At 40.7% G+C, this 13,945-nt stretch overlaps 1 protein-coding gene across 5 annotated transcripts in view; it reads right to left on the reverse strand.

Moving 5' to 3' along the window:
• The window catches only part of APLP2 (amyloid beta precursor like protein 2), a 69,490-nt gene extending 55,862 nt beyond the window's left edge, over window positions 1-13,628 (reverse strand). For 2 of the 5 annotated variants that reach the window (XM_036861135.1, XM_036861132.1), the window contains exon 1: window positions 13,429-13,626. In XM_036861135.1, coding sequence (XP_036717030.1) covers window positions 13,429-13,533 — 105 coding nt within the window. In that variant the 5' untranslated portion in view covers window positions 13,534-13,626. Of the gene's footprint in view, window positions 1-13,428 lie in introns of all 5 variants that reach the window. The other 3 variants (XM_036861134.1, XM_036861133.1, XM_036861136.1) reach the window with 3 other exon arrangements.
• Between the last annotated feature and the right edge of the window lie 317 nt (window positions 13,629-13,945).

A 13,945-nucleotide genomic window follows, 5' to 3' on the forward strand; every position in this document is an offset into this window, starting at 1 on the left:
ACACTAAGAGTCACCATAATAATCATCTGTAAAAAAATCAATTTAGAATCTCAGTCTTTTTTAATGAAAGACTGTAAGAAGTAGCAAATAGGTTCCTGAGATGATACACACTCAAGTCATAACGTACAATGACTGTAAATCTAAATTGCATGACCTGATAGTGGTTTGGTAGTGGAGAAAGATAGAGAAATAACCTCAGAAGAGTTTTCTCTTTACTTTCTGATTACTAAGAATCACCTACTGCAAACTTCTGCCTAAATGTTGACTGTTTGGTAACTTCTCCATAAACCTTTGGTGGCCCCATGCTGACCTGAGATATCCCTTCTCCAGGCCTCTGACCAGGCCACCTGTTCTACCAGTTAGCACAAACTTGAAAGCCAGTTCATCATTTACTGATTGTGACCTTGGTCAAGTTACTTTATCTGTCCATGCCTCGGTTCCTATATCTGTAAAACAAGGATAACCATAGTATGTGTCTCAGAAGGTAGTTCAAAGGTTTCAGTGAGTACATGTAAAACACTATACATAGTAATTGCACCATAAATATAACTATCACTGTTATTATCACTCCAACCACCAACAGAATCTGCCACTCTATTCCTGCTTGTCTATTCTTCTTCCCTAATTACCTAAAGTAACACAGGTTCTCTCTATAAACTCCCAGTAGATATCTAATTTCAAGGGAATTAATTTCCAGTTATGGTCAACTAGGTAATTCAGACCAACCCTCCTGATGAAGACAGCTAGAAAAGCAACATAAAATATTTTTTAAAAGCACTTAGTTAGAGACTTCCCTAGTGGTCCAGTGGTTAAGACTCTGCACTCCCAATGCAGGGGGCCTGGGTTTGATCCCTGGTCAGGGAACTAGAGCCTACATGCCGCAACTAAAGATCCCGCATGTCACAGTGAAGATCCCACACTTGGCAACAAATATCCTGCGTGCGGCAACTAATACTCAGCACAGCCACATAAGTAAATATTTTTTAAAAAGCACTTCGTTAAAGGCAGTAGGGACCTAAAAAGACAGTGAAGATTTCCTAGGTCAGTAACCAGAGGAGGATGAAAGTCTAAGGAGATGAATATAGCTCACAGGGCTTTTTTCCTCTGGGGATGCTGAAAGATCCTAAAGGGAGTAGCTGAGCAGTGCTTTTAACAGCCTGTAAGGACCAATGGGAAAGGGACTGGAGTCCAGGGCAGGAGGGAGAGGAGAAAGGAAACATATTTGGAAATACACTAGTGGTTTGGAGTTGATACCCCAATGCAGGCTGAACCTAGATGGGTAATCCAGAATTGACAGGACTTCACAGAGACTGCAGCTCATCTTCCAATCCTCTCAATCCGTGAAATGAGAGATCCTGGATCTCTAGTTCATCAAACTCCAGGTAGAAGCAAATCAAACATTCTCTGGAGCATAACATTAGCCTAGGCCTTAAATTAATCTATAAGCATTTGTGTAAATAAAACGTATGGCTCATAATCAAAAATAACTTGACAAACAAGGAAACAAAATAACATGAATAACCAGCAGAAACCAACAACAGGAAAAGATCCACAGGGACCCCAAACACAGGAATTACCAGACAGAGACTCTAAGTATACTTTTCATGTTCAAAGACACAAAAGACAAAAATTGAGAATTTCAGCTCTGATCTAGGAACAATTAAAAAAAACAATTTTAAATTATAAAACTGAAAACCACAACAACTAAAATTAAGAACTCAATGGATGGGACTTCACGGTAGACTAGATATAGCTGGAGAAATCATTAGTAAGCCGAAAGATGGGTCAAAAGAAAAGCTATCAAATGAGGCATGGAAAAACACACAGGACAGAGTAACAGTGTCTACAATGTTTGTTTTTGGAGTCCCAGAGAAAAGAGAAATAGGCAGAAGCAATATTTAAATACTTAAATACTTAGATAATGGCTGATAATTGTCTAAAACTGATGAAAGACAACAAACCACAGATTCAAGGAGCTCTACAAGCCGAAGACAGTCAGTCTTCCATATCCTCAGACTGTGTATCCATGGATTGAAACTACTCAGGGGAAAATAAATTTCAGAAAATTCATAATAGCAAAACTCGAATTTGCCACGGGCCAACAATTATTTACATAGCATTTACATTATATTTACAACTATTTACATAGCATTTACATTATATTTATAACTATTTACATAGCATTTACATTGCATTAGGTATTTTAAGTAATCTAGAGATGACTGCAAGTATACAGGAGGATATTTGACGGTTACATGCAAATACTAGAACCATTTTACATAACAGACTTGAGCATCACAGATTTTGGTATTGGGGGTAGGGGTGTCCTGGAACCAATCCGTCAAGGATGCCAAGGGACTATACATTAAAAAAAAATCCAAACCTAGGTACATAGTAAAATTGCTGAAAATCAGATTCAAAGAGAAAATCTACTAAGTAGTCAGAGATAAGGGACACATTATCTTCAAAGGAACAACAATCTGACAGTTAATTCCAATAAGCTATTGATAATACTGAACATCAGGGTATTTACCAGGAATAGAATAAAGAATAAGATCTTTAAAATGATGAAAGAAATTCTATTCCCGATAAACCTATCTTGCAAGAAAGACACTAAAACAGGTATTTGGTGAAAGAATATATGTCACCAGCCAACCTTAAGAAAATTCTGAAGTGTGTTTTGGAAGACAAAAAATTATCCCAAAACGAAGGTCAGAGATACAAAAGGCATGAAGAGTAACAAAGAGAATATGTAAATCTAAATCAGAGGCTTTCAAACTCACTGCATCTTTGAATCACCGGAGTTTTTAAGAAACACTAATGCTTGACACCCTCCCTCAAGAGACCCTGATGTAATCTGTCTGAATTGGAGTGCAGACAATCTGTGTTTTATAAATGTTCCCCCAGATGATACCAGTGTGCCTCCAAAGCTCATAATCACTGATCTAAATTCATTTGATTGTATAAAACATGGCTTGTATGAGGTCTTCTGGGGTTTAAATGAAATTAACATACATAACAACAATGGCAAAAATGTTGAGAGGGGTTAAATAGAGTTAAAGTGTTCTAATAACCTTCTACTGAGCAGGAAGAGGGCAAAAATACCAATTAATATAAGACACTGATTAAGTGAAAGATATTGAAATGTCTAAAGTAACCACTAAAGGGAAAACAAAAGATTATACAAGTATGTTCCAAAGTAATAAGAGAGAGAAGTAAAATAATAACCACCTCCAAAGGAGTTAAATAAGGGAATAAACATAGCAACCTAAATGTCCATTGACAGGTGAATGAATAAAAAAATATGGTGTACACACACACACACACACACACACACACACACACACACACACAGGAATATTATTTAGCCATGAAAAAGGACATCCTACCATTTGCAACAACATAATCCCCTTGAGGGGATTATGCTAAGTGAAATAAGTCAGATGGAGGAAGATACTGTACAATCTCACTTATATGTGGACTCTAAAAACAGTGAACTCGTAGATATAGAGAAAAGATCACTCATTGTCAGAGGTGGGAAGTGGAAGTTGAGGGGTGGAGGGTGGGCAAAATATGTGAAGGTGGTCAAAAGGTACAAACTTCTAGTTATAATATAAATAAGTCCTGGGGATGTAATGTACAGCATGGTGACTATGATTAATAACACTGTATTGTATATTTTAAAGTTGCTAAGAGAGTTAATCTTAAAAGTTCTCATCACACACACATGAAAATATGTAACTATCTGTGGTGATGGATGTTCACTAGTCTTACTGTGGTGATCATTTCACAACACATACAAATATCAAATCATTATGTTGTGCACCTGCAACTAATATAATGTTGTGTGCCAATTATACTTCAATTAGAAAAAAAGAAAAAAAAGAAACATAAGAACCAGCAGAGCAAACAAAAAACACTAAATAAGAAGGCAGATGAAAACTCAAATACTTTAGCAATCACATTAAATGAAAATGGACTAAATATTCCAGTAAAAGACGAACTCTGCCTCGTAAGTTAACAAAAGAAAAAGCAACCATAAACACATCTAAAACACAAAGATGGAAACAGTAGACCAAGTGTTGATAAAGGCAAAAACCTTACTGGAGATAACAAGGGAAACTATAACTCTGAGAAGTCCAATTCTTCAGGAATAGATAGCAATTTTAAATCTGTAGGCACCTAATGACAGCCTCAAAATAAGCAAAGCAAAAATTGTCAGAATGACAAGGAGAAAAAAAACTTTCCCAAAATCACAGTGGGAGATTTTTAACATACCTTTCTCAATAAAAGAAAAAAAGATTTAAAAAATCATAAGAATAAAGATCTGAACAACATGAAAACAGCATGATCAGAATACATGTAAAACACTGGAAGTAACAACTACAGCATAAACATTTTCTCTATGCACACAACAAAAATTCTATCATAAACTAGGTCATAAAGCAAGTCTCAATAAATTTGAAAAAACTGAAATCATACAGACTAATTCTCTGACCACAATGCAGTTAACTTAGAAATAAACAGCAAAAAGACAACCAGATAATCTCCACATCTTAGGAAATTAAGAAGTGTACTTCTAAATTACCTGTGGGTAAAAAAGTTAAATCACAATGGAAAAATCTATTTTTTTACTTGAATGATAATGAAAATATTATATATCAAAACTTGCATGTTGTTTAATGGTACAAATTTGTAAACAGCAGATAAACTCTGGAAATCTAACATTCAGCACAGTGATTATAGTCAACAATACTGTTTTATAAACTTCAAAGTCGCTAAAAGACTAGATCTTAATAGCTCTCACCACCAAAAAGAAATTATAATTACGTTTGATAGAGGTATTAGCAGCAATGGTACAATGGTAAACATACTGCAATATATAAATGTATCAAATCAGAACACTGTACACTGTAAACTTACACGATGTTATATTCAATTATATCTCGTTTTTTAAAAATGAAAGGAAAGAAATTAAACTCTCACAATTCACAGAATATACTCAGAAATTTTAAAAATTACAGATAAATTATTAGAATTAGTACACAAGCTTAGCAAGACCGCTGAATACATGATCAATTTGAAAATATCAACTTCATTTCAACAACCACAACTAAATGACAATTTTAAGATGCCATTTACAATAGCATTTAAAAAATCAAATATCTATAAATAAATCTAACATAAGATGTACAAGATCTCTATGCAAAAAGCTATAAAACACTGAGGGTAATTAGAGAGGACCTAAATAAAGGTATATGCCATGTTTCTGGATTGGAAGACTCAGTATTGGAAAAATGTCTATTTTTCCCAGTTCAACTACAGACTCAATGCAATCGAATCTAAATTCCAACCAGTGTTTTTGGCTAAATGCGGCAAATGTAAATGGAAAGAAAAGGGTTAAGGAATAGTCAAGACATTACTGAAGACAACCAAGGCAGAAGGGCTTGCTCTAGTAGTTATAAAACCTTATTATAGGTACTTCCCTGATGGCACAGTGTTTAAGAATCCACCTGCCAATTCCAGGACACGGGTTCAAGCCCTGGTCCGGGAAGATCCCACATGCCGTGGAGCAACTAAGCCCGTGCACCACAACTACTGAGCCTGCACTCTAGAGCCCGAGAGCCACAACTACTGAGCCCGCGCACCATAACTACTGAAGCCCATGCGCCTAGAGCCTGCGCTCCACAACAAGAGAAGCCACCGCAATGAGAAGCCCGCGCACCACAATGAAGAGTAGCCCTCGCTCGCCACAACTAGAGAAAGCCCACGCACAGCAACGAAGACCCAATGCAGACAAAAAATATAAATAAATAAAATTATTAAGAAAACAAAAAAACCTTATTATAAGGTACAGTCATTAAGACAGTGTACTCTTGGTACAGGGATAGAGAAGAGATCAATGGATTAGGAGAGCCCAGAAATAGACTCACCCATACAGAGATATTAATTAACAACAAAGGTGGCATGGGAGAACAGAAGGGAAAGGAGACCTTGACAATAAATGGTGCAAGTTGGATAGCCATACGGAAAAAAAAAAATAATAAAAAGACCAATACTTCATATCTACACAACAATCAGTTCCAGGTAAACTGTAGCTCCAAATGTGACAGGCAAAACAAAAGGCCCCTAGTAGGCAACAGGAGAATAACTATGTCCTCAGGGTGGGGAAAACTTCTCACATGGGACACAAAAAGCACCTACCATAATTTAAAAAAATAAAACTGATAAATTAGACATTAAACCTGAGAACTTCTTCTAAAGACATCATTAAGAATAGCGTAAAAAGGCAAGCAGCAGAGAGGACAGTATTATCTCAATAACCTCAAACCAGAAACATTCCAAATGTCCATCAACAGTAGAACAAATTGTGGTTTCTTCATACACTGGAATACTATACAGCTGTGGAAACAAGTGAACCACAGCTATGCTCGTCAATCCAAATGACCCTCAAAAACATGTTCAGTGAAAGAAGCAAGATACTCAATATATACTGAGAGATTCCATTTATATAAAGCGAGAAAACAGGAAAAACTAAACTACAGTGTTTAGGGATGAATGCTTGGGTGGTAAAACTATACAAAAGAAAAGCAAGACATCATCACCATAGAAGTCGGGATAATAGTTGGGGGAGAGGGAGGGGGAGGGGGAAGTGGGGGAGGGGAATGTTCTATTTCTTGACCTTGGCAGTGGTCACGCAAGTATGTTTTACGAAAATACATTGAGCTATATAACTTTTTTTCCTTTGTGTATTTAAATTTTTAAAAGCTCAAAAATATTCCAGGCTTGAGACGTGGGTGGAGACGGCTGCAATGTTGCCTTGAGTGCTTGGCACCTTCATGAGCACAGGGTTACCCTTACTTTCAGTTCAAATATCTTAGAATCGTTGCCTTCTACAATCATCCTAATATGCTCGAACAATTAGCACTCTGCACTGATAAATATTTATTACAACTCTAAGAGCCTGGGTAAGTTTCTTCGGAATCCAGAGAGATGAAGGGGGTCTCTCTCAACACGAAAACATAAGTGGGAATGCTGAATTCCCAACTCAAGGTAAGAGTTACTTCTGGAAAGGAAGGTTAATGGGATGGGGGAAAGTTCAAAGGAGGCCTAACAATGTTTTATTTCTCTACTGATGATGTTTTAGTTCTTTAAAAAAAAAAACAAACAGGCTAAAGCAAATACAGAAAGTGCTAAAATTTAAAAAAACTGGGTGGTGGATATGAGTATCTTTTATATATTTACTATACTTTGTTGGTCATATTCATAATTAAAGGCTCCTATACTCTTCACACTCTTACTGGCTCATTTCTCCAGGTAAAAATTCTGCTTCAGCCTAGGTAAGTCATCTATTTAGCCTTCCAGAGCCAATATATAAAAATTTGACAATGCTTACATTCTTCACCAACACTAAATCCCACGTTTTCTTCTTCTCTAGGCTAATTACCTCCCTTACAAATTTTTACATACTTCTCCATTCCTGCCCTTCTGTTCTGGATGGCAATATCCCTCAAAAGGATGTGCCGAGATCCTGACAAATCACCTGAGAGGTTCCTTTGAGGTCTCAATTTCACCGGCAAACTTTTAACTCACAGATCATTTAGGTAAGAATAAATTCATTCTTTTTCTTTCCAGCCAGCCTAGCTATATAACCTCCCAAACAGATAATGCCCTGGTAGCAGATGTTGGGTTGCTATCTACCCAACATCCACGGCCCTCTTTTCCCACAGAACCCAGTGTGCAGTCTAAGCCTATCACAGCACCACCATCCCCTCCCCACCCATGACTGGTGTGGCTGGAAGCACCTGATATAATTCTGTACAGTTAAGACTTGAGGGGTCTTGTGCTGATGCGCTCTGAGAAAGCCCCACAATCCCCTGGATGTTATCAAATTGAAGCACGTGTTCTGAAACTGCAACAGCCATTCTGCAGCCACAGGAGGCGTGAGGCTGAGGAAGGCAGAGTAGAAAGGTTGTGCTGAGCTATTCGATTAACCCACACCACAGGTGCCCCACTCCAAATGCTGATTGACTTTTTTCTGGACCACAGTCTTATTCCAGTCATGTTGGTTACTGTGTCAGCCTCTTCCTAATAGTTTGTCTATCAACTTGGCCAATGATCATAGATCTGGTGCCAGTAACCTTTTCTCTTCCAAAGAATCCCATACACTGATTTTGGTAAGATTCCCCGCAAGTGGTCACCGTTTCTTTCCTTAAAATTTATCAGAATACAAAGATAGAACAAGCTTACCCCTCTTAAAAAAAAAGAGAACTTGCATATTATATTAAAAGGCATTAGACGTTTTTTTTTAAACCTATGGAAAATGTAAAAAGGCAAAGTCCCCTGTAATTACATCCTTCAAAGATAACCACTGTTAGCAGTTCGGCATATATTGATTCATGATAACATTACAACATCTATGAAATTAGCTTCTTTTAAAGAAAATATTCACATCAGGTTTTTTGATAGTGGAGAAAACAGGTAGACAGGAGTAAAAAGAAATCTGCAACCAAAACACCCTGATATAGAAGAAAGAGTGAGCGACAGACTCCGAATAAGACAGACCAATTTTCACCCTGGCCCTGCTGCACTGCCTTGAACCCTCTGCCTCACCTGACTCCCGTTTTAGGTATGGATACGAATACCTACTTCACCAGACTTTTGAGGACTTACATAAGATAATGTCCCCAGATGAGTTCTGTTGGCTTTTTGTTTGCTGGAGTTTGTTTTTCTCTACCTGCAAATAAAAATCCCCTGGGGAGCCTGTGACAATGAGAATCCCAGATATCCTCAATGAGAATCTCTGGGGGTAGGGCCTGGAAATCACATCATGCAAGTGCACTGCAGAGGAAAAGGCCCTATGCATAGTTGCTTTTATTACTGCACTGTTTAGCATCTAACACAGAACCTGGTAGCAGTGTTCAACAAACACCAGTGGGATGAATAACAAATGAAAAGTTGTATTTTAAAAATAGATTATAGTTATGTTTCAAAAAGTTTCATTAAAAAAAAGCCTTCATGATGTTTATTTAAGAAAATTTCTCTCAGCAATAAGGTAGTTAGTTATTAGTTATACTTGATACAAAGGACTGGAACTTGTTTCTATTTGAATGAGCCTACATGGCTCACTTTCCATCCTAGGACATAAACCAAGGTACACTATACGAAACTTAATTAAGAGTCAAGGTAATCTAGTTTATCTCACTAAAAAAAACAACTCATGAAAATTGGATTATGGGCGATTTCGAATTCTCAAATGGCCTCCCTCCACAGACTTTACAGTTACTGTACAAAAATTTATCCCTACTTTTTATCACACAGAAAACTATTTTCTTTCAGTAGTTCATTTTAGAACAATTCAAAATACTAATTGTTAGGTACCAGCTTCAATACGCAATTTATGTGTCACTTTGATATAATGTATGTACCTGAGAGCTCTAGGAGGATACACACCACACCAAAACGTTTACAGTGAGATTTCCCCGGACGATACAATCTCAGATTATTTTTCATTTCTTATTGTTCAAATGCATTTTAAATTTTTACAATGAATATGCACTCCCTATATAATTTTTGTTATTTTAAAAAGAAAATGCAAAACCCCAAGAATTCAGTAAGAGTAATATAATTAAGGAATCTTGAAAGGTTTTTAAGTTTTGATTTTCCAGAGTTGAAACAATATCAGATAAGTTAAAAATATGATTTTTATATTTGGAAAAAAATTAACCCTTCACATATTATTGCCAAGAATTCTAAAGCTCTTTAACAACAACGACAAAAAAAGCATGTTTTCAAATGCTATGAAGGACATTATTGGTTCAACTGGCAAAATGGAATACAGACAGCAGACTTGATCAAAGTATTGTACCAAAGTTAAATTTCTTTAAGCTGATAACTGTACTAAGCTTATGTAGGACAACTTCCTTGGTTCTTAGGAAATACTCACTGAAGTTTTCAGGGGTAGAGGGACATGATGTATGCAACCTGCTCTCAAAACGGTTCAGCAAAAAATACGTAATAACAAAATGAATGAAAAAGCAAATGCTGAATAGGAGAAATGTTAAATTGATGAATCTGGGTAAAGGGTATAAGAGCTGTTCGTACAATTTTTATAATTTTTTGTAAGCTTGAAATTATTTCTAAATAAAAATTCTAATTGAAAAAAGTAACAGAAAAATATTCAAAATTGTTCTTAAGATCATACTGGACCAACTTTAAGCAAGACTTTATTGGGGGAAAAAATAGCAACATATTTAAAAATTGTGCTCATAAAAACACTCACGGCAGCACCAACCTTAAGCAAGAAATTAAATTAGCATTGTCCAGTAGATATGAGTTACATATGTTGTATTTTCTAGAAGACACATTAAAATTAGAAGAAACAGGTGAAACTAATTTTAATATATTTTACTTAGCCAATGTGTAAAATATTATCATTTCAATACACTCAATATGAAAATTATAAATGAGTTAATTTACAAGTTTTTTCATACTAAGTCTTCAAAATTTGGTGTGCATTTTACACCTACAGTACACCTCAATTCAGATGCTAAATTTTCACAAGAAATACTGGATCTGCATTTAGATTTCATAAAATGTATCAAATAGTTTAAAAAGCAGACTCATATACCAAGTTGTTTCAAACACAGTTAAATGTTTTCCAATCACCAGAGTGTTTTTGAATATAAATTAGCTAAAATTAAATAAAATGGAAAGTTCATTCCTCAATCACAGTAGCCACACTGCAAGTGGCTACACTGTGGGACAGCCCAGCTTTAGAGGATGAAACAAACGCCCGCGAAAGGAGGGTCTGATATGCCAAAACTTAGCTCATCACATTTATCAAACGATTTTAACATGGTTATGAGGTTAACAGGCTGATGTTCCTATCGGAGGCATTGGTATCTGTCCAGGTCATAATGTGACATCCCCTCCACCACCAATCAGAAATATCAGCGCAAAGCTTCTTGATCCTCTGCCTCAGACATCATACGTTGAATTTCCTGAAAATTGACTATCAAAGGGCCCACTCGTAAAATGTGGTGGAATGAACTGGCTCTCAGAAGCCTCAATGTCCACTGTACAGAGTGCAGAATTTCAGCACAAATACCGTCTGAGAATCCCACATGGGAGCAGGCCCACGACTGAACTTGTCTCAGATTTAACAGAGGAAGTGACCCTGAGTACAGAGACTTTTTTTCTTTTAAACAGGTTTAAGAGATTAATTCAGTCAACACCAAGCAACACTCAAGATTTGCCAATCAATAATTCTGTGCCAAGCAATTTGATCAGGGATTTGGCTAGAATCCTTTTGGCTAATCTCAATAAGGACCATCCCAAAGCGAATCCTGATTTAGGCCATCCTCATCTAAATCAAGGCTTAGGCAGTCCTTTGCCTGAAAGCAAATAAACTAAATCAAATTATATACATACGAAGGAAATTCTGCCTCTTGGACAAAAGGAAAAACCATTTGAAAGATAATTTAGCAAGTATGGGCAAAAATACAGTTCCAAAGAAGTTTCATAACACAGCATTCAAAACCCATTTTAGGGAAATGTCTAATTCCTACTTTCTGTCTAGCCAGACTTTCCGATTGAACAATGATGTGGGTAACAATCAAATTTAATCCACAACAGCTAATTCTGATATTGTTCATTTCTCTTTCTCTGCAGGCATCAAGTATTAATATTCCATTTAAACCTGAAAGATGTACTTTAAAATTGATGGACCCTTTTTTGTGAATTCACTAGTGCCTGAAGTTACTCATACCTCTGGGAAGTGAGGTAAAACAGTGTGAACAATGGTTTTTGACATCCTGACCTAAGAGTTAAATTCTATGTTCCATACAAAATCTTCTTCCTTCCCCTCCCATCCCAATGATCTAGCTTGCTTCCCTGCGACACCCTACTGGGGACCACAGATATAAATCTAACTAACCACTGTGTGGAAACGAAAATAATCCTAATCTAAAAGCATGCGTATATAAACATTAACTATTTCTACTTAAAACTTCTCCCCCCGCCCCCGGCCCCCCAAGAATCAAAGCTTTACGCAGGATGAATACAAACGTTTTAAGCCGTTCCATCGGAGGTTTGTTCTTGATTAGATTTATTCTAATCGTGGAAATATTTACACATTCTGCAGAAGAACACGTTCTAACTGTGGGTTTTTATTAGAAACTTCTCAGTCAATGCCTAGGTAATCAAATCCAGTCTCACTTCTCTCTGAAATTAGCCAACCACGCAGAAATCCACTGTAATTTTTAAAATAGCGAAGGGAGGAAATAAACTACACACCCGAAACATTCCAGTCCGACAGTTCAAGCACTATTTCGAGAAGGCAAGTAAAAATAAAGTCCCACGTCTCCCTCAGGAACAGAAAGGTTTCTGTGAAGCGGCCACGTCCAGGGTACCCTGCAGGACCCACGGACCTCAGCAACGCCGCCTGTCCCCGCGGCCCGACCCCAGCGAATCACCCAGGAGCCCAGGCGCTGGAACATCCTCCCGGCACAGAGATGCCACGGGGTTATCAGGCGCAGAAAAACTACTTACAGCAAAGAAGTACGATTAGACAAGAGTCTTCACAACGTATTCACGGCCACCGCGTCCCTGCTCGCTGAAACCCACCACAAAAGGGAGCAACACAGCACAGCAGCAGAGAGGGGTTTCCCCTTGTTTATTAGACTCAGGCAAACGGCTATATTTAACAATCCCTCCCGAAGGCCCGATGCCAGCGCGCAGGATCTGGAACGCGAGGCACACAGGAAGGAGAGGGCACACCCGCTGCGGGCTGCGGAGCTTCTCCGGTGCAGCCCGAGAGGCGCTCGCCCCGCATCGCGGCACTCCCCCGGCGCCGAGCCGGGACGCCCGCATCCCCGCGGATCGGCCCACCTCGCCAACAAAGGCCGCATCCGCCGCTCCCCGGTGGGAAGCCCCGGCGCCGCGCGGGGAGCGCGCTGCCCGCCCCAGCCCGGGGCCAGGGTCTGCACAGCCGCCCCCGGAGCGAGCCCAGCCGCACCGGGTCTCGGGCTGCGGGCCACCCCGGGGCGCACGGCAGAGGCTCGCGTGGTCCCGGCGGAGGGCGGGGTGGGCGTCTGGGCCGCGCGGGGTCCCCAGAGGATGTGGCGCCGCCGCGGGCGGGATGGGGGCTGGGGCGGCCGAGGCGGCCCGCCGCCCCCCGCAACCCCGATGCCTTTCATTTGGCCTCTGCGGCGTCGGAGGCAGCCCGACCTCCAGCGCTAAGCGCTGCGCCAAGCAGGGGCGGGCGGGGGAGGCGCGCCAGACCCGCTGCAGCGCCGGACCACCCCCACCGCCCCGCGCGACGCGCCCCCCCGCCCGGCCCGGACCCCGCGGCCCGCCCGCCCGCCCGCAGGCCGCGCTCCCTCGCGGGCGCAGGAGAAAGGGCTCGGGCGCTCGCCCGGTGCCCACCTCAATGTAGCCGGCCAGAGCCGCGGCGGGCGCCGTGAGCCCGAGCAGCAGCAGGACCAGGAGTTTGCCCGTGGCCGCGGCGGCCGCGGTCCCGGTGGCCGCCATCCCTCGCCGGGTCGCTCTAGCGCTCGGCGCTCAAGCTCACACACACGGACTCAGAAGCTCACCCCACCGCGACCCAGAAGCATCTGAAGCCTTTTCGCCGCCGCCCCGGGGGTTTTACACCGACCGGAACTGACTTCACAAAACCACGCCCTCCATATCCAGCGCCCAATGCCGGCCCGCAGAACTGCCGCAAGACACCGCCCCTTGTTCAGCCCAGATCCAATCAGGGGACGGAAGGGTCCGCACCTCCCGCCGCCCCAGCCGCGCACCCCCGCCCGGCCCCGCCCCCAGCCGCTGACGCCCCGCCCCCGCCGGGACCCCGAGGCCCCGAGACGCGGGGGTGTACGCGGGGGTGTGCGCAGGCTGGGTGGGGGCCTGCAGCTCGGCCCGGGCGGGGGCGCGCTTCGGCCTC

Source organism: Balaenoptera musculus, chromosome 8 (assembly GCF_009873245.2).
Source record: "Balaenoptera musculus isolate JJ_BM4_2016_0621 chromosome 8, mBalMus1.pri.v3, whole genome shotgun sequence".
Classification (NCBI taxonomy): domain Eukaryota; kingdom Metazoa; phylum Chordata; class Mammalia; order Artiodactyla; family Balaenopteridae; genus Balaenoptera; species Balaenoptera musculus.